The sequence below is a fragment of the Hirundo rustica genome, chromosome 23 (genome assembly GCF_015227805.2).
Source record: "Hirundo rustica isolate bHirRus1 chromosome 23, bHirRus1.pri.v3, whole genome shotgun sequence".
In the NCBI taxonomy this organism is placed as follows: Eukaryota; Metazoa; Chordata; class Aves; order Passeriformes; family Hirundinidae; genus Hirundo; species Hirundo rustica.
Window position 1 is genome coordinate 6,179,578 of NC_053472.1, and position 18,161 is coordinate 6,197,738.

The window sequence follows — 18,161 nt, forward strand, 5'->3', positions numbered from 1 at the left end:
CTGCCCACACCATCCCAGCACTGGGCTGCCAGTCCCCCCCGTGACCCACAAGCCACCCACACGTGCTCTCCAAGGCAGCATCTCCCGTCCCCCAAAATCCCGCGGGGAGAAGGAGCCAGCGCCACAGCAGGGCCTGGCACCCCTGGCAGGCGGCAGCAGGCACGGGCAAAGTGCAGACACTTTAATGCGAGTCCCTTCCCAGCAGATCCACGCGCGGGGAGCGCGGCACCTCCACGGGGAGCGGCGACGGGGGCCCGCTGCAGCCACCCCCTCCCGGGACGCTGGAGGAGACGCGAGCGGGGCCTCTCCGGCCACGGCCACCCCCGCGCGCCCCCACCTCCCACCCACTCGACTCAGGCACTGAAGAGAGACCCACACCCACGTGCTTGGGGGGCCACGGGGCTGCTGGCACGGCGCCGGCCCCGATCCCCCCGCTGCGCCCACGGGCACACACACGGAGCAGCAGCAGCACCTTTTCCAGTGTCACTTGCCACCGAGGACGGATGCTCCGGTGGCCTCCCAGCCCCGTTTTTGGCTGTGATGGGCCCAGGGATGGGCACAAAGTGCCTGGAGGGACCCGGCTGACGGGGAGGAGGCAAACCAGGACCCCAGAGCTTGTGGGGAGGGGGACGGAGTGGTTGGCAGGACCTGCAGCGCAGATATCCCTCCCCAGGGGTGGGTCCCCCTCCCGGGGCTGCAGCCGGGCGTTTGGCACGGTCCCAGGGCAGCGGGTGGCTGCAGGCTCCTAGAAGACGTAGATCTTGTCCCGCTGGACACAGTCCAGGTCATCGTCCAGCGTCAGCAGCACCTGTGGAGTGAAGGGAGTGAAGGGAGCAGGGCGTGGGGAGCTGGGCACTGGGGACAGCAGCTGCTGGGCCTGCGGAACCAGCACCTACCAGGAAGGAGCCGAACATGGCGATGGAGGAGAGGAAATGCCAGATGTCGTGGTCGTCAAAGAAGTCGAGCAGGATGCAGTCACGGTTGTGCTCCCGGGATTCAGCTGGCGTTTTCTGCCAGACACAGAACCGGCGTCACCCTGCCTGCCCACGGCCACCCTGCCCACCCCGCTGCTGTGCCACCCTCCTGCTCACCTGCCAGGTGCTGAGGCCCTGGAAGAAGAAGAAGAGGGCGAAGCCCCAGACCACGGAGGTGCTGATGATGCAGAGCAGGGGGATGAGCTTGATGCGCTCGCCACTGCGGAGCTGCGGGGGAGGCCGGGGTCACCGTGTGGGCAGGAGCTGGCAGCAGCGCCCATCCCTGCCCTGCCCTGCCCGCTGGGCCCCTGGGGGCCCAGGGCTCAAATCCCACCTTCATGATAATGTAGAAGGCGAAGTAGAGCAGGAGGTTGCAGATGCCGATGGCCAGCAGGTAGGAAGCGAAATCATTGGGGCGGACAATGAGGCCGTAGGCAGCGCTGGGGAGGCAGGGACGGGCAGCGGGGTCAGCCTGGGGGTCCCCCTGCCACGCCCGCTGTCCCCAAAGCGTGTCTGCAGCCCCCGGGAGACCGGGCAGCACGTGGGGGCTCCGGGGTGCCACAGCTGCAGGAGGACCTGTCGTGCTGGGCTCACAGCTGCCACGAGCCGCCCGTCCCCAGCCCGGCCCCGCGGAGGAACGGCAGCGCCGCAGGAGCGGGGTGGGGGCGGCAGCAGGATGGGGAGAAGCAGCGTGGGATCTGGCAGGTGCCCAGCTCTGCACTCACAGAGACCAGTTGACGATGTTCCCCATGACCAGGAGCACCATTCGGTCCTGCAAAAGAGGAGCGGGCTGTGAGGGGCGGCTGCTCTGGGGGGGCTGCCCGGGGGGGTCTGTGCAGAGCCGGGGGCCCCGGTGCCAGCACTCACCACGTACATGGGCCCGCTGCACTGCCGGACGCAGTCCGTGTACAGCACGTGCAGGATCCTGCGCAGGATGCCCGAGTCTGTGGGGAGAGGGGAGGTGACACCGTGGGGGGGCCACCACAGTGTCCCCACCCTCCTCGCTCACGGTGCCCCCTCCCTCACCCAGCTTCCAGCGCCCCATGTAGTACAGCTGGGTGCTCAGCAGCAGCGTGGCCACGATGTGGATGACGGAGAAGACGATCCAGAAGGCCGTGTTCCCCTTCCCGAAGACCTGCAGGGCAGGCAGTGAGCCGTGGGGGCGGCCGGCCCCCGCCCTCAGTGCCCACCGTACTCACCACGCCCACCACGGAGAAGAAGATGACGAGGGCCAGGCAGGCGTAGGCGCTGTAGGCGCTGGCGTTGATGTCCGGGTGACGCTTCTGGTAGAGCTTCAGCATGCAGAGCCCCGCGATCATGTACATGAAGGAGGTGTCTGGGGGGGCACGGAGGTGAGAGGGGCGCGGGGGGCCCCGGTGTGGGCGGGGGGCACTGGGGGGGCACTCACCGAACTGGAAGTTGGTGTAGTTGGGGCAGACGTGGTAACAGGCGCTGAGCAGCCCCTCCATCATGAGGGCGGTGCCCATGGCATAGAAGAGCCCGAAGTGCTTGGGGATGCCACACTCCTGCGGGGCGGAGGAGACGGAGGGACGGGAAGAGGGGGGGTCCCAGGAGGCTGAGCCCCCCCCAGGCAGCCCGAGCCCCCCCCGAGCAGCCCTGTCCCTCACCAGGGCGTGGGTGTCGTTGCGCAGGAGCGCGCGGTTGTAGTTGATCTCGCGCTGCAGGATGATCAGCAGGAAGAGCAAACCCAGCAGGACGTAGCCCAGGTTGCTGAGGATGTTGTTGAAGGCGCTGCGAGGGGCCAGTCCCGGTGTGGGTGCCGTGGACCCCCCCCTCCCTCCCGAGGGTCCTGCTGCAGCCCGGCCCTGGGCACAGGGACCCCCAGCCACCCTGCAGCGTCCCCCAACCCACCTGAGGTTCCCCAGGGGGTGGGCGCACAAGAAGTTGTAGTAGCAGATGTCCTGGTTGCCCGTGACATTCACCACCTGCGGGCACGAGCAGGGTGAGGGACACAGGGGGCTCCCAGGGACGTCCCCGTCACTCCTGGGAACACGGTTTGGGACTGCAGCCCCCAGAGGTCCCAGGAGCCCCTCACCGCTGCCCTGGCCGCACTCACCGTCTGGTAGGTGATGACGAGCTGGATGACGGGGAGGGCGTAGAACACAGCGATGGTGGCGATGTTCCTGGGAGAGGGCAGGGCTGTCAGGGGGTCCCTGCTGTGCACCCCAGGCTGGGACACCGCTCGGTGCCCCCCCGCCCACCGCCTCCCACTCACCAGAAATAAATCTGGTACTTCTTCCGCAGCACCCGCTTGTCCTTGCGCGCCAGGTCGGCCACGCACAGGTATTGCTGCAAGGACAGGGGGGTCAGGGGCTCGCCGGGCCAGCGGGGAGCGGCTGGCGGGGCTGGGGGGCACACGCACCTTGGTGCGGATGACGTTCTTGTCGTAGTCGATGTCGGCCAGCGTGTCGTAGTCATCCTCCTCCACAGAGCTGAGCGAGTCCAGGCGCGGCCGGCTGGCCACGTTGTCCAGTGACCGCTCCCCTGCGGCCGAGCCGGGGCCATCAGCAGAGCCCCCGGGCCCAGCCCGCCTCGCTGCCCCCCCCGCAGAGCCCCAATCACCCCCAATTAACCACCGGGCCGCCTCCCTGCCAGCTCGCACCGGGGACGGGTTCCAGCTGCCTACAGCCCTGCCCTGGGGACAGGTGGTGGCTGCGCCCACGCGGGCAAGCATCGCCCCGTGCCTGCTCCTGGGGCTCTGCCAGCTGGGGAACACCGAGGGCCAGGCGGACAACGTCCTGCTGTGCGGCCCCTCGGGTGCTGCCCGTGCTCTGACGGAGGGGAGCAGGGGCTCTGCTCCCCGGGCACAGCTTGGGGCTGGGCAGATTTCGCCCTGATTGGCCCCACCCTGCCCGGTACCAGCGTCTACCCATGGCAATGCTCAGCGGCCTCGTCGGGGCGGAGGGCGTGCGCCGCTTGAACTGCTCCTGCCCTTCAAAGGAAAGCCAGAGTTACTGGAGCAGAGCTCCCGGAGGTGTGCCAGCGACGGAGACCCCGCTGGGGGCTGCACAGAGGGGCCGGCAGCCCCAGGACCTTCCCCGAGACGGCAGGGGCAGAGCCAGGGTGCCACCGGGCACGCGGCTCCGCAGGGCTGCGGCCACACTGGCGGCACTCACCCACGTAACTGTAGGAGACCTCTGCTGAGCCCAGGCTGTCCGTGACGCCCTCGGTGCTGCTGGAGGAGCCGTTCCCTGCAAGGACAAGGACGGGCAGACGGTAGGCACAGCGCATGGGCAGGGGGTGAAGGGACAGGGGACAGCGCGTGGCACTCACCGAAGGAGCCGTAACCGTAGCTGTCGTAGGGGCCGTGGTTCAGGAAGGAGTCGGGGATGCTGCGGGAGTGACCTGCGGGACAGGAGGGTGCCCGTCACCCTCGGTGGCACCCCTGTCCCAGGGCTGCATGGGCACAAAGCAGCTCCCACCAGCCCTGTCCTGGCACGGGGCAAGCTCAGAGCCAAGGACAGAGCTGGCACCTACCAAGGAGCGATGCTGGGAGTCCCCGGAAAGCCACGAGAAGAAAGAGACAGACCTGGTGAGATGCAAAGCCCCAGCACAGCCCTGCCAGCCCCACAGCAGAGAAGTCTGGCACCTCCCTGTCCCCCTGACACTGGGATTTACCCCCGGGGACTCAGGGGGATACTCCTGCAGAGGCAGAGGCTTTGCCACAGGCTCAAGAGGGAAGCATATGAGGAATTCCCCAGGCAGGCCCTTCCATCCTGCCGGCTGCTGCCTCCAGCTCTCACCTGTGTCCAGGCTGGGCGAGTCCATGGCTGCCAGGAGCCCCTTCCTCCTGTGCTGCCTGCCGAGGGAAGCAGCTCTCAGCCCCGGGGGAACACCGCCCCAGGGCCCCCACCAGGATTGTGCCCATGGGCTCAGCACCCAGAGGGGCACAGGCACCTGGGCACTCACCGGCAGCTCTCCCAGCAGGCGATGAGCAGCGTGAGGATGTAGAAGGAGAGGAAGATGCCGAGGCAGAAGAGAACGCTGCGCACGTAGGCCTCAGCTGCGCAGAGCCAGGACAGGCCCTCAGCGGGGGTGGCACCTCAGGGGACCCGCCACGGGTCCCCACAGAGCCCAGCACCCCCAGCCCCTCCCGGACTCACAGGTTATGGCAGGTGACACCATCACCTCCAGCATCTTCTGCCGGTTGTGCTGATCCACGGGTTCATCTGGAAGAAGGCAGGGACAGGGCTCAGCTCTCTCCCCGTCCCCAGCGCGTCCCCACACGCAGCCCACGGTGGCAGCCCCACCGCAAACCTGGAGAGGCATCCTTGGAGAGGGGGTAGAAGGGCAGAGCCCCCCCGCACGCCTCGTCCTCCGTCTTCACCACCACCACCACGTAGAAGCTATGGCTGGGGAAATCCTTCTTCTGCAGCAAGAGACGGGGGTCAGCAGCGCCCAGCAGGGGATCTCCCATGCCAGAGCTTATCCCAGGGCCACCCTTTGTGGGCCCCAGTAGCCAGCGGTGCCTGACAGCCTCAGGGAGGGACCGGGAGCAGCTCAGCCCCATGGCACAGCCCCACGGCACAGCCCCGTGCCCACCTGCACCGTGATGGCCGCCTTCTTGGTCATGGTCTGGTACATCCCGATGAAGGCCACGTTGTTGTCCAGGTCGTAGACGGGGCACTGCGGGGGCAGAGGTGCCGTCAGCCCCGCTGGGCACCACGGCTCACCCAGAGAGGAGACCCTCTGCCCAGACCTACCAGGATGTCCTGGATGGAGATGACGGAGCAGGGGAACGCCATGGCTGAGGTCACCTTCACGATCACCGAGTCCACTTCCTCGGGGAACTCGTACTTGAAGTACTGTGAGGAGAAAGAGCCCGTTGCTGCCACGCTCCCCTTCTGAGTGCAGACCCCTCCCGTGCTGCGCCGTGCCGTGCTAGCTGTCCTCACCTGTGGCTGGGCAGCTGTGGCATTGAAGCTGAACCTTTCATCGGTCCTGCAGAGAGCACGGCAAAGGTGAACGGTGGCGAGGGGAGCCCACAGCCCCTGAGCCCCCACGGGCAGCCTGCAGGGAAGGGGACAAGGTTGTGGGGCTCCCCTCACCGCAGCACAAAGTTCTCCACGCGGGTGACCCGCAGCTGGTAGGAAGTGTTGAGGGACAGCGTGGAGACATCCACGTAGAAGTGCTGGGTCTCCACCTCGGCCTTGGTCTGCGGCTGGCAGAGCGTGCGGCTCACCTCCTGGTACGCGTATTTCCGCTGGTACCTGGGCAGGGAGAGCCGTGTGTGCCCACCGACCCCGCCCAGGGACCACTGCGTGGGGAATCCCAGCCTGGGGAGCTCCTGCGTGGGACATCCCAGCCTGGGGAGCTCCTGCGTGGGACATCCCAGCCTGGGGAGCTCCTGCGTGGGACATCCCAGCCTGGGGAGCTCCTGCGTGGGACATCCCAGCCTGGGGAGCTCCTTGTGGGACATCCCTGCCCGCCCCGCTGGTACTCACAGGCCCCGGAGGATGAGCGGCACCTGGAAGGAGACCACCGCCTCCTTCTGCCTCACCACGAAGAGGACGGGCCGGTCCTTGTGTTCCGAGAGGACATTGACCGACACCCGCACGCCCTCGGTCTGCGGGGACAGGGGCAGGTTCGGTGCTCGGCCGGGCAGGTCGGGCCGCGGCGGCTCGAACCGAAGGCTGGACTTTGCTCGGCCGCCGTGGCAAGGCAAGGAGGGCAGGGCTGACTGTTCCCAAGGGTGCCCCGCGCACCCCACGGCCCCGGCACCCCCGGGGACAGCCCGCCCGCGGGGGACGCGGCGGCGGGGACCACCCCGGCTCACCCTGTTCCTCCGGACGCTGTGGTTGAAGGCGTAGATGTTGAGCAGGTTGGCGTCCACCCAGTCGATGTAGGTGGTGTTGAACTGCGCTTCCTTCTCCTGCATCTTGCGGTCGCCGCGGGGCAGGGGCTGGGGCCGGACGGGCGGCGCGGGCAGCAGCGCCCCGGCCAGCAGCGCCCAGGCCAGCACGGCCGCGCCGGAGCCCGACATCCCGCCAGCATCCCCGGCCAAGGTCCGCGGGGCGGGACGGCACGGGAAGGGACGGGAAGGGACGGAAGGGACGGGAAGAAGGGACGGGACGAGCGGGGCGCTCAGCCGGGGCGCGCCCGGGCGCGCTGCCCCATGGCCGGGCCGGTGCGCTGGCGGTGCCGGGCGCGCTGCTGGCGGGGCGCGGAGCCGCTCTCGGTGCCGATCCCGGTCCCGGTTCCCTCTCCCCTTCCCGTTCCGCACCGCGGTAAACACGGACCGGCGGTGACGTCAGGCTCGTCGCACGCTGAGTGCCCGGCCGGGGAAGTGACGCGGCGGGCGGGGCGGGGGGACCGGCCCCAAACCGGGGGGACACCGGCCCGAGCCCGGGGAACACCGGCCCGAGCCCGGGGAACACCGCCCCGGGGCACCGAGCCCCGTGCGCTACCCCGCGGGGGAAGCCCGGCTCCATAGGGAGACACACAGGGAATGCCTTGTCCTGCAGGGGAGCCCCTGTGCCATATGAGGCCCCATAAGGGAGCCCTGGTCCAAACAGGACCTCGTAGGGGAAGTCCTGCTCTAGAGAGGAGCCCCAAGCCCATATAGGACCCCGGCTCCAAAGGGGAGCCCCTGCTCCATATGGGATCCTGTACAAGAAGCCCAGTTCCCTGTGGAACCCCACAGAAAAAGCCCTGGTCTGTAGGGCAGATCCTGCCCCCTACAGAACGCTCTGGGGAGCCTTGTCCTGTGTAGCACCCCATAAGGGAGCCCCTGTTCCACAGGAGACCCCATACGGGGTCCCTGCCCCACCAGGGGAGCCCGGGTGCCATGCGGCACTCCAGACACCCACCCAAACCCAAACCTAAACACCTGCCCAGCCTGCCTGCCCCCAAAGCCCCAAAGAATCCTGTCAGGGATTCGGGGAAGGGAGGGCTCTGCCCCATCCCTTTCTCCTGCTGCTCTCTGGATTCCCACCGGGGTTCCTGCAGCCTCTCCCATTTGTGGCACCCTTCTCCATGGATGGAATAATTCAAAGAAACTTGGGAGTTTTCCCATGCTTGGGGAAAGCGGCAGTGATGCCACACCGCATTTTTTGTGCGTCTCCCAAAACACGCCCCCCGTCCCAGCTGTTGCCAAGCCTTCCGCTTCCAGACCTCTCTCCAACAACTCTGTGGCCTTTACGTCACATTTTATTTGCCTGCAGCTGGGGGTTTTGACCTAAAATCCCCCTCTGAAGGGGCTCAGCCCCGTGTCACCGCTCCTGGCTGTGACATCCAGGAGCGCTGCCGCCGGCTCCCTGCTCTGCTCCACGGGACAAACGCCACGAGACAAGGCACTGCTGCTATTGTGCACTTTATTTCTCCGGGCCCTCCTGTCCCCGAGCATCCCACAGTTCGGACAGTCTGCCCGTTGTTTCCAGGTGCAGGCGGTGGCGCTGGCGGCAGATGGGACAACCTCAGGGACAGACATGCGGGAAGAGAAGCAGAATTCCGGCCGACTCCTCGGCTCTGATGGAACTCGAGTCGCCTCTTGCAGGATGTTTGTGAGCGGGACTGCGTGGGGATGTGCACTCCCTGTTCCTTCCAGGGCCGTTAGAGACAAATCACTCGGGAATCGAATACAAGCCGATGTCCTGTCGAGGGCCAAAATAAACCAGTCCCCTTCACCTGCAGCTCCGTGCTGGCAGGTTTGGGTGCAGCACCCAGATCTGCACGGGGAAAGGAGGAGAAACAGACAAAACCAGCCCCAAACGGAGCGGAGAAAAGCAGGAATTAAACGAGGAGCAAGGATCTGGCTGAGCGCAGCTCCCAGAGCTGGGGAGGACCCGCAGTGGGAGGTTTGGCAGCGCCTGCCCGGCCCCACGGGGACCTCCAGGAGTGACCGAGACAGGGCAGCAGACGGCTGGGTACACACACACACACACACAGGCTGCGACACGGTGGGTGAAACATTGACATTTATATCGAAATATGCACTAACAGTGACTTCTACCAGCCGATGCATTTTTGCCAAAGCAGAATCACAATGGTTGTGTCCCGGGGAAGGCTTGGGGCAGCGAGGGGAGGTACGGGGACCTCCCTGCTCCTCCCTCACCCTCCCCCGGCACCTCACAAGACTCTGTCATTTCACATCTTTTGTTTTCCTCTCTGCTGCATAAACACAAAACTGGACACGCTCACTCAGAGGAGGCCACGGCTCCAGCCCAGCCCCGTCCCGAGGGACACAGGGAGCTGGAATTGAAGTTTTCTCACAAGAGGCACTCGGATTTCAGCACTCGGTGAGCAGGAGGCAGAACCCCTCTTGCCCACGACACCTCTCAGGTGAGCAGGGCAGTTTCCTGCCAGGCAGCAACGAGCAGAGCCAAGAGCACTGAACCGGCACAGAGCGTGGCACCTCAGCAAGCCAAGCCTAAGCAGAGCCAGCAGAGCCTCCCCGGCGACGCCGGAGCCTGCCAAATTCCCCGGGCCACTCGGCAGCCTGCCCACGGGGCTGGCTCACAGCGAGCACAGGGTGCCGAGCGAGGTGGGAGCTTTACTGCAGAGTACATTCCTGGTTAGCATCTCTTCAGCCAAATGCAGCAGCAGCAGCAGGGAGGGAAGGAAGCAGGGATGCAGATTAAACTAGCACACGGCCTTTTCTCACAAGCTCGGAGAGATGGAGAGCTCTCAGGGAGCAGGAATGGATTTTATCCCGGCTCCCTGAGAGGCTGGGGATGGGATGAGCCCTTCCCCATGAACTCTCCACTGCACTGTACTTTTAACATTTGATTTTCCACTTGCCCTTCCCCAATATTTCCAGGCAGAAGCTTATGGGAAGTGTGAGCAGTGTTCCCTCAAAGCCTGCCCTGCAAGGCCGTGGGGCTCCAGGAGCAGCACCCCTGCTCTGGATCATGGGGGTAGGATGCGATCCCTTCTCTCCCATGGCACTCTGCAGCTCCCTGCATCTGATCCTGGCCAGGGGAATGCTTCACCTTTCCTTCATCTGTGTGTAGATCACATATACTGGAAACAAAACACACACTATGCATGCAATCCAGGCAGGAATCCTGCTATGATCAAATCTACAGGAGGAGGGGGATGAGGTGGGACGTTAGGGGATTCCTCAACGCTAGGTCAGTTACACACCAGCCCCTTGGCTACAGCAAAGGGCAGACAGACTATGTACAGTACCTATGGGCTTCAGCAAAGCCGCCTGACACCTGAACACCCCTCCCTTGGAGCACGGAGTGAAGCTCTCCGTTCCTCCCAGCCTGACCCGCCTGGAATCCCGCGGGAAGCACAAACCCAGCGTGGCACCGCTGAGCTCCAGCTCCGGCAGGTGAGGCAGGGAGGAACAGACTTGGTTTAAAATAGGTTATTTGCTAGTTATCAATTAATCTAGGGCTCTGCCTCTCGGGTCCAAACCATTTCTTTCTGGAAGAGAAGCTCTCGGTTTTAAATGAAAAGTTGTTTCACTACAACCTGAACTACAAACCAAACCAAAACTCCACCGAGCCACAGCCCTTAGGAGGGCACCTGCCCCTCTGGCTCCCTCGCTAGAGGAGCAGTGTCCAGGGCAGGAGAAGCTACGTCTTAACTTCACTTTTTACTCTAAGAGGCTGTAGTTGCCCAAATAAAATGTTTATACAAGTAAACCAGTAGTGATAAGGAAATGTACACCTTGGGACCTGTAAAGCTTCAGAGTGATTTAGGCCTTGCAGCCAGGGGCTCCTCATGTGGGTTTGCTTTAGAAAAAAAAGGCTGTAACAGGCATACTTAATAAAAAATAGGAAAAAAACTGCAAAGAGCCCGGGCACCTCACAGGGATGTCTGTCAGCTCCAAGGAGCGAAGAAGTGACTGCCAATTACTGGATCACTAAAATCCTACACTGAGCAACTGCTAAAAGCCAGCAACATCACGGGCAGCAGGAGCAGGGGCCAGCAGCAGCACCCAAATGGGAGCATTCCCAGGAGAGCTGTGTGGGAGGGAAGGAAGGTGCCCCCGGGAGAACTGCGTGGGAGGAAAGGTGACCCCTGCTAGCAGGACTGGGGAAACGAGCACAAGACAAGCACTGGGGAGTGTTACACGAGTTCAGGTAACTGTTTGCTTCTTTAAGTTTCTGAATTCCAGTCTCAAGCTGCTTCAGAAAGGAGTGAGAAAGCAACACGTGTCATTTAACCGCCCCCCCAGTAAAAAACCAAACAAATAACAAACAAACAAACAAAAAACCCAAACAAAAAACCCAAAACCGCCTAAAAGGTGGAACCGAGTTTGGAAAAATGCATCTGTTCTGGCTTTTGCAAGTGGAATGTGACTCTTGTTCCCAGGCAAATACACAGAGCACGATGCCTGCAGCCAGGAACGGTGAGCCAGGAGCGGGCTGTCGGACAGGCTACAAGGGGTCTAGGACAACCACGGGGCAACAAGACATGAGGGGCACAGAGTGACAGTCCTGTTCTCGTTTTAAATGAGGAATGGTTTAAAAGTAAAACTCTTCTTCAGCTAATTTCCTCCTGCAATAAAACCAACCCAGCCGGCCCTCGTATGTACAAGACCAGTTAAACATGAGCCTTCCCCCTCAAAACACTAGGTACGGACATCCGGTATCATTCTACAATGGAAAGTGCTTTAAGAAAGAAGGATTCTGTAGTGCCAGTGACAGAACTGATCTGATGGGCTGGATGATGCTCTCCACGCTGACAGCAGCGACTCAGGCCAGGGCGGCTCGTTTCTCCTCGGGGGTCTCCTCCAGCAGCTGCATGATCAGTTCGTGGAGGGGCTTGCAGACCTTGGCGTAGCCCCCGCCCGTCAGGTGCAGGAAGTCGAACATGTCGTGGTAGGAGATGGTGCCATCCGAGTGCACGAAGCCCACGTCCACGTCCAGCAGCTGCACGTTGGGCAGTTTGGGGAGCGAGGCTTTCAGCAGGTGGTTCACCTTGGCGTTCTTCTGCCGCAGAGGGTTTGGCTTCTCTCCACGAGGTAGCAGGCCCTGGCACGAGAGGAGGCGGAAAAGAGCTTTGTGTGACTCTGATGGCATCAGGAGCCCTGCCCTGCCCTCCAATTCGGGCTGCCTGTCAAGATTTAGGATGTCTGTGACAAGAGGAACTATCCCTTGAATGGGAATTTGTCCATTCGGGCCTAACGTGAAGGAGCCAGATGAGCTGCAAGCACTGACTGGCAGGGAAACTGCTTTTTTTAATTCTTAAATGTATCAGCTTGTGCTCTTTCCACACACTTTCAGTTCCTCAGCAGGACAGGAAGCAGCCTCCTTAGGACAAGGAAGCCAGCTAGGATTCCCAGTGCCAGCTGGGATTTGGGCACCTATTTTCCCCCCAGAGGACTTCCTCAACAACATTAATAAGTGGGATAGTTACTGGGAATGAGCCCACCCAGCTCTGGAAGGGCTAAAGGAGAGCTCCTGCAAAACCAAGCCAGAGAGGGGAGGCACAAAGCAGAGGACAGATGAAGGGACTGCTCTCCCAGCACAGCCCAGTGACTCCCAGTAAGGCAGAGGCACAGCCCAGGGAGCAGGGACGTACCAGCACAATCACTTTGGCCTGTGGCTGCTGGGTGTTTATCAGGCGCACGATGGCCTCGATTCCCCCTGCGACTTCTTCTGCCGTGTTTTCATGGTTATTTGTTCCAACCCAAACAACAATGACCTGCAAGGAGAGAAAAATGTCCACAGCTTTTCCAGAGTAAATGGTAACGGGGTGGATGACCCCGAAACCCCTGCATAAACCCCATCTGTGGCCAGAGAGCTGCAGGGAGGGTCGGGCCGGCAGCCCCGGGGCTGGCACTGCCCACTGCCCTCGGGGAAGGCACCTGTGCCAGGCCTGCAGCTGCAGGTGACCTTCACTGCACACCTGGAGACCCTCACTAACTCTGCAGCTCCTACCTTGGGTTTGATGTTCTCCAGTTCACCGTTCTTCAGTCTCCATAGAACGTGTCCCGTGGTGTCTCCACCAATCCCAAAATTCAGAGCATGGAGCGGTGAGAAGAGCTCTCGCCATATCTGCAAGCAGAAACCAACGTGCGGCTTCTTAGCAGCATCCTGGCTGAGAAGCAAAGATACCACAGTGTCCTCAAGGTCACTGAGGGCAGCCACGAGCCCTTCCCTGAAAACTCACTCCACAAAGGGCATTTAGACAAGGCATGAGGTTTTATCTGCAGTCAGAAGAGACGGAGCTGCTGAGGTTCAAGCTCTCAAGACCCGGCACAAAGGAAGGAAAGATCTCTGGAGCAGTGATTTGCTGAACTCATCAGAGCCCCAGAGTGCTGATCTACTGCAGACCACGGTGTCCCTAAGTACAGGGCCTTTGAAGAGGGAATCTATGACCTGATTAAATCCTTCTCATCCCCAGGTAACAAAACTAGAACAAAGGGAAGCAGCTCACGCAGAACAAAGCTGCTCAGCTGCCACCAGTTCTCAGAAAGAGAACTCTTGTTTCCCTCAATAATTTTAGGGAAGAACCAGTGGACCAATGCCTCTGGCACCTGGAATTCCACAGGGCTAAGTGTGTTCTGGCCATGCCAGGTACAGCCACAGGGAATTCAATGGCCCTCAGGAGGCTGGAATCTGAGAGCTGCAGGGCCGTGCACATGTGCCAAAATGCAGGCAGTTGGTTGTGGCTTCAGAGAGGGAGGCAAAAGCAGCCAGGTAAAGCAGTGTCCAGGCACTGGGGAGTTCAGGAAACAGGGCAGGAACGCCTCAGGAGACGGCAGTGAAAAGGGGAACAGTGGAAATCATCGGTGTTAAACGTGATCAGGCACTACTGGGTTAGAGAGGGATGCTCCAGTTGCTCTAACCCACCCCTCCCTCCCTTTACCCCTACCTCGTACTGCTGTAGCAACTGCACCATGGAGTCCCCCACGAAGAGCACGTCGGGCTCCTTGTCCTTGCAGTCCAGGACAAACCGATTGTGCTGTCAGAGAGAGCAGCAAGGTGAGCCCCAGGTGACAATCGCTCCTGGGCATCCATCCCTTCACAGGACAGGGACAGCTGCCCAACCAGTTTCCCCTGCTGCTGAGCCCTCCAGCACCCCTGTCTGCATTAACCCCTGAGCTGCTGGACACTGCTCCCACCCCAGAGCCCCGTGAGGATCCCGGGGTGGGTGAAGCTTGGCGTGGGTTAGTTTATGGCCATTTCTCCTTGTCCTGCCCCTGGGCATCACTGAGCAGAGTCAGGCCCCATCTTCTGACACCCTTGGAGATTCTGTATGGGTTGATGGGATCTCCTCTAAGGCTTCTCAGGACTAACCCGGCTCAGCTCCTGCAGTCACCCCTCATCAGAAAGATGCTCCAGGACACGCAGGTGTGACAGCTGCCAGCTCCAGGCTCTTGTGACCTCAGGGTCCCTAAGCAGCACAGGCCCAACATCCCCCCAGTGAGGAGGATCCACCTGCCAGCCTTACCTGTGACATCCACCTGTCATCCCCCTGAATGTCCTCGGCGGCGTGCGGGACTGCTGCCGGGTTGGAGTCCCCCATGCCCATTCTGTTCCTGTGGAAAGAACAGGTCACACCCTCTGCTTCCAGCAGCTCCCACAGCGGCAGGGCTGGGAAAGGGCTGCTGGAATCCACAGTTCCTGCCCGTTCCTGTGCTGGCAGCTGCCTGAGAACAACAACACGGATGTTGCTCCATGCCAGAGTGACTCTGCAGCCGACATTTCCCCGGAGCCAGGCACCGACACACATCCCAGCACGGAGAACAAAGCACAGCGCCGAGGATGCTCTGCAGCCCCACACCTGAGCCATGCCAGGCTTTAATAACCCAGCAACAACCGCTGAGGCTCCGAGGATAAGTCCCTATTAGTGCCCAGAGACCCAGCTTACAGCTGCTGAGCTCCACCGTGCAGGTGGATAATCTGGCTTCGGGAGCAGAGCGTCGTGGTGGGATTGATCCCAGAATCCCAGAACCGCTAGGAGTTGGGAGGGATCTCTGGAGATCATCCAGCCCAACCCCACTGCCAAGGCGCGGTCACCTGGAGTAGGGGACGCAGGAATGCATCCAGGTGGGTTTGGAATGTGTCCAGAGAGGGAGATCCCAAGATCTCCCTGGGCAGCCGTTCCAGTGCTCTGCCACCCTCCACAGAAAGAAATTCTTCCCCACGTTGAGATGCAATTTGTATTTTAGTTTACGGCCACTGCTCCTCGTCCCGTTGCTGGGCACCACTAAAGAGAGTCTGGAACCATCCCCTGACACTCCCTGGAGATTTTTGTACGGATCGATGGGATTCCTTTCTCCAGACTGACCAGGCCCAGCTCCCAGCTCTCCCCATCAGTGAGATGCTCCAGCCCTCCAACACCTTCGCAGCTCCCGAAGGATCCACAGCGGGGAGAGCGGCGGGATGACGCTCCCCGCGGCCGCCGCCTGCAGCCGGCTGGGCGCACCCCGCACCCGGAGCCCATCGCGGCGGGCTGGGCTGAGCGGGGCGGGTTCCCCCCGCGCCCCCCCTCCCCTTCCCCTCCCGCTGCGCTGCCCGCCCGTGTCCCCGGGCCGGCGCCGCCCCGCTCCGCGGTCGCCCCGCACTCACGGCGGCTGCGGCTCCTTCCCCCGCGACTCCATGGCGGGCGCGTCCCCTCCGCTCGGCCCCGCGCCTGCGCCGCTTCCGCTTCCGCTTCCCCGCGCGCGCCCCGGCCGCCGCTTCCGCCCCGCACCCGCGGAAATCCCGCCTCCCCCCCGCCGTGACGTCACTGCGCCGCTCCCGTGACGTCACGCCGCCCCGAGCGCGACCCAGATGGGGCGTGATGGAGGCACTCCCTGATGGAGCGGTGTCACCCTTTCCTGTTGATCGTGGGTTTCACCCTAAAACCCAGCACCTCCCGCCCCTCGCCATGACGTCATTCTCCCACCCGTGACGTCATGGCGCTCCCAAGATGAGTCGTGAGCTGCATGTGGGGGCGTCCCTGATGTCTCCGCAAGGAGTGATGTCACAAGAACAAGTTTCCAATTGCCCCCGTGTTTTGCCACAAAACTGAAGCATTTCCTGGCCCCGGAGGGCACCAGGTGGGGCGGTCCCACCATGACATCATTCCACAGCTATCCCCACTGGGGAGTGACGTCAGGCTCCTCTCCCATATCTCACTGGGTTCTCCCCAAACCCGCAGCAGCGACCGCGCACCCAGCCCCTCTCCATGACGTCACTCTCCCGCCCTGTGACGTCATTCTCCTCCCGAGCTGGGGCGTGACCCACGTGTACGTGGGCGGGAGGAGGGAGTTGTCCCTGACGGCGTGACGTCACGAGCATCAAGTTTTCCCGTTTCCCGCGGGTTTCTCCCCAAACCCGCAGCGCCCTCTCCCCCCGGTTCCGCCGCGCGGGGGCGCCCGGCGCGGTGCGCGCGGCGTGACGCCAGCGGTGACGTCAGAGCGCCTCCCCCGTCGCCATGGCAGCCGCCCGCCCCCCGGCGCCCCCCCGCGGATGAGCTCACGCGGTGCCGCAGCCCCGCGGGGGGGTTCGCTCCGCGCGACAAGATGGCGGCGGCGGCTGCGGCGGGAGGAGGCGGCGGAGCGGGGGCTCCCCCCGCGGCCCCCCGGCTCTCCCCGGCCCCGCCGCCCCCGCGGCCCCCCGGGCCCGCCCGCATCGGCTACTACGAGATCGAGCGCACCATCGGCAAGGGCAACTTCGCCGTGGTGAAGCTCGCCACGCACCTGGTGACCCGCGCCAAGGTGAGTCCCCCGCGGGGGTCGCGGCGCTGCCCGGGTGAGCCGGGAGGGAGCGCGGAGCGGCCCCGGTCCCCCCCGGCCCCGAGCGGGCGCTGCCGGGCAGCGGGGCCGCTGTCACGGGCGACGCGGGTGTCCCCGCGGGTCCCGTGGCACCGGGATAACGTGGAGGTGGAGCGGGGGGATGCTCCCGGGGTACCCGGGGATGCTCCCGGCGTGCCCGGGGGCGCACGGAGGGCAAGCGGGGGACGGGCGGTTTGTTACCGAAACGATGAGAATCGATCGTGGCCGAGTCTTCAGGGCCGTGGGAAACCGCAGGGAAGAGAGCGAGGAAGGGCCTCCCGAGGGAAAGGCGAATCCAGGTACGGCCGCGCTCCAGGTGAGCCCCGGAACATGGCAGGAGATCCGGGTGGATCCCGGCACGGGCGAGCCCTGGAACACGGCCGGAGATCCGTGAGGAACGGCAGTATCGCTGCCGTACTCCGGATCGTGCCGGTGACACGGAGCTCCCGGAGAGGGCTCGTCGTGCTGCATGCGCCAGGGCTCCGCCGGGATCTTCCCGGGAGCTGCGGCAGGAGGAGAGCTGCGGGAAGCAGGGCTGGCATGGGCAGGCAGCAGACAGGCCTGAACCTAAGCCCTGCGCCTGCCCCACTCTTGGCTCCGTGCTGGCTCCTTGGAAGCGCTGCAGAGGGAGGATGGTGTTGGCTGGGCTTGCCCCTCTGTCACTTTCAGGGGTTGCCCCTCTGTCACTCTCAGGCATTGCCCCTCTGTCACTCTCAGGCATTGCCCCTCTGTCACTTTCAGGGGTTGCCCCTCTGTCACTTTCAGGGGTTGCCCCTCTGTCACTTTCAGGGATTGCCCCTCTGTCACTCTCAGGGATTGCCCCTCTGTCACTCTCAGGGATTGCCCCTCTGTCACTTTCAGGGATTGCCCCTCTGTCACTCTCAGGCATTGCCCCTCTGTCACTCTCAGGGATTGCCCCTCTGTCACTCTCAGGCGTTGCCCCTCTGTCACTTTCAAGGGTTGCCCCTCTGTCACTTTCAGGGGTTGCCCCTCTGTCACTCTCAGGGATTGCCCCTCTGTCACTCTCAGGCGTTGCCCCTCTGTCACTTTCAGGGGTTGCCCCTCTGTCACTTTCAGGGGTTGCCCCTCTGTCACTCTCAGGGGTTGCCCCTCTGTCACTCTCAGGGATTGCCCCTCTGTCACTCTCAGGGATTGCCCCTCTGTCACTCTCAGGCATTGCCCCTCTGTCACTCTCAGGGGTTGCCCCTCTGTCACTTTCAGGGGTTGCCCCTCTGTCACTTTCAGGGGTTGCCCCTCTGTCACTCTCAGGGATTGCCCCTCTGTCACTCTCAGGGGTTGCCCCTCTGTCACTTTCAGGGATTGCCCCTCTGTCACTCTCAGGGGTTGCCCCTCTGTCACTTTCAGGGGTTGCCCCTCTGTCACTCTCAGGGATTGCCCCTCTGTCACTTTCAGGCATTGCCCCTCTGTCACTCTCAGGGATTGCCCCTCTGTCACTCTCAGGCATTGCCCCTCTGTCACTCTCAGGGGTTGCCCCTCTGTCA

The 18,161-nt window shown here is 63.1% G+C and overlaps 3 protein-coding genes across 8 annotated transcripts in view; 1 reads left to right on the forward strand and 2 right to left on the reverse strand.

Annotated features, from left to right (window-relative positions):
- Nucleotides 1-211: 211 nt before the first annotated feature.
- SIDT2 (SID1 transmembrane family member 2) lies at nucleotides 212-7,088 on the reverse strand. 2 transcript variants are annotated; one of them, XM_040084982.2, is made up of 27 exons: nucleotides 6,772-7,040; nucleotides 6,440-6,561; nucleotides 6,044-6,205; nucleotides 5,891-5,936; nucleotides 5,699-5,800; nucleotides 5,538-5,621; nucleotides 5,253-5,364; nucleotides 5,099-5,164; nucleotides 4,905-4,998; nucleotides 4,739-4,794; nucleotides 4,473-4,484; nucleotides 4,269-4,340; nucleotides 4,112-4,186; nucleotides 3,358-3,479; nucleotides 3,211-3,284; nucleotides 3,052-3,118; nucleotides 2,847-2,920; nucleotides 2,603-2,726; nucleotides 2,383-2,500; nucleotides 2,174-2,310; nucleotides 2,001-2,109; nucleotides 1,842-1,918; nucleotides 1,700-1,746; nucleotides 1,309-1,414; nucleotides 1,092-1,202; nucleotides 897-1,010; nucleotides 212-808 (listed from the first exon to the last, which is right to left on the reverse strand). In XM_040084982.2, the coding sequence occupies exons 1-27, from the start codon at nucleotides 6,976-6,978 to the stop codon at nucleotides 746-748; spliced, it is 2,553 nt and encodes an 850-aa protein (XP_039940916.1). In that variant the 5' UTR covers nucleotides 6,979-7,040; the 3' UTR covers nucleotides 212-745. The 2 variants fall into 2 exon arrangements, with proteins under 2 accessions (XP_039940916.1, XP_039940918.1); XM_040084984.2 differs by lacking the exon at nucleotides 4,473-4,484 and having other exon boundaries at nucleotides 6,772-7,088.
- Nucleotides 7,089-8,291: 1,203 nt separating this feature from the next.
- PAFAH1B2 (platelet activating factor acetylhydrolase 1b catalytic subunit 2) lies at nucleotides 8,292-17,080 on the reverse strand. 2 transcript variants are annotated; one of them, XM_058423403.1, is made up of 6 exons: nucleotides 16,861-17,080; nucleotides 14,349-14,436; nucleotides 13,770-13,859; nucleotides 12,833-12,949; nucleotides 12,474-12,596; nucleotides 8,292-11,923 (listed from the first exon to the last, which is right to left on the reverse strand). In XM_058423403.1, the coding sequence occupies exons 2-6, from the start codon at nucleotides 14,427-14,429 to the stop codon at nucleotides 11,645-11,647; spliced, it is 690 nt and encodes a 229-aa protein (XP_058279386.1). In that variant the 5' UTR covers nucleotides 14,430-14,436; nucleotides 16,861-17,080; the 3' UTR covers nucleotides 8,292-11,644. The 2 variants fall into 2 exon arrangements, with proteins under 2 accessions (XP_058279386.1, XP_039940907.1); XM_040084973.2 differs by lacking the exon at nucleotides 16,861-17,080 and adding an exon at nucleotides 15,470-15,550.
- SIK3 (SIK family kinase 3) overlaps nucleotides 16,470-18,161 on the forward strand; it is a 70,966-nt gene continuing 69,274 nt past the window's right edge. For 3 of the 4 annotated variants that reach the window (XM_040084976.2, XM_040084975.2, XM_040084977.2), the window contains exon 1: nucleotides 16,490-16,602. The gene's annotated coding sequence lies outside the window, so the exon portion shown is untranslated. Of the gene's footprint in view, nucleotides 16,603-18,161 lie in introns of all 4 variants that reach the window. The other variant, XM_040084974.2, reaches the window with a different exon arrangement.

What these genes read in the sequence shown, in the direction of transcription:
- SIDT2 (XM_040084982.2), bottom strand. Translation starts at nt 6,978, where the DNA reads ATGTCGGGCTCCGGCGCGGCCGTGCTGGCCTGGGCGCTGCTGGCCGGG. An exon ending in AGAACGTCATCCGCACCAAG is followed by an intron (nt 3,285 to 3,357) that starts GTGCGTGTGCCC and finishes CTGTCCTTGCAG; the next exon opens with CAATACCTGTGCGTGGCCGA. An exon ending in AAGTACCAGATTTATTTCTG is followed by an intron (nt 3,119 to 3,210) that starts GTGAGTGGGAGG and finishes GCCCTCTCCCAG; the next exon opens with GAACATCGCCACCATCGCTG.
- PAFAH1B2 (XM_040084973.2), bottom strand. Translation starts at nt 15,501, where the DNA reads ATGGAGTCGCGGGGGAAGGAGCCGCAGCCGCC. An exon ending in GGGAAGGAGCCGCAGCCGCC is followed by an intron (nt 14,437 to 15,469) that starts GTGAGTGCGGGG and finishes TTCTTTCCACAG; the next exon opens with GAACAGAATGGGCATGGGGG. An exon ending in ATGACAGGTGGATGTCACAG is followed by an intron (nt 13,860 to 14,348) that starts GTAAGGCTGGCA and finishes TCTCTCTGACAG; the next exon opens with CACAATCGGTTTGTCCTGGA.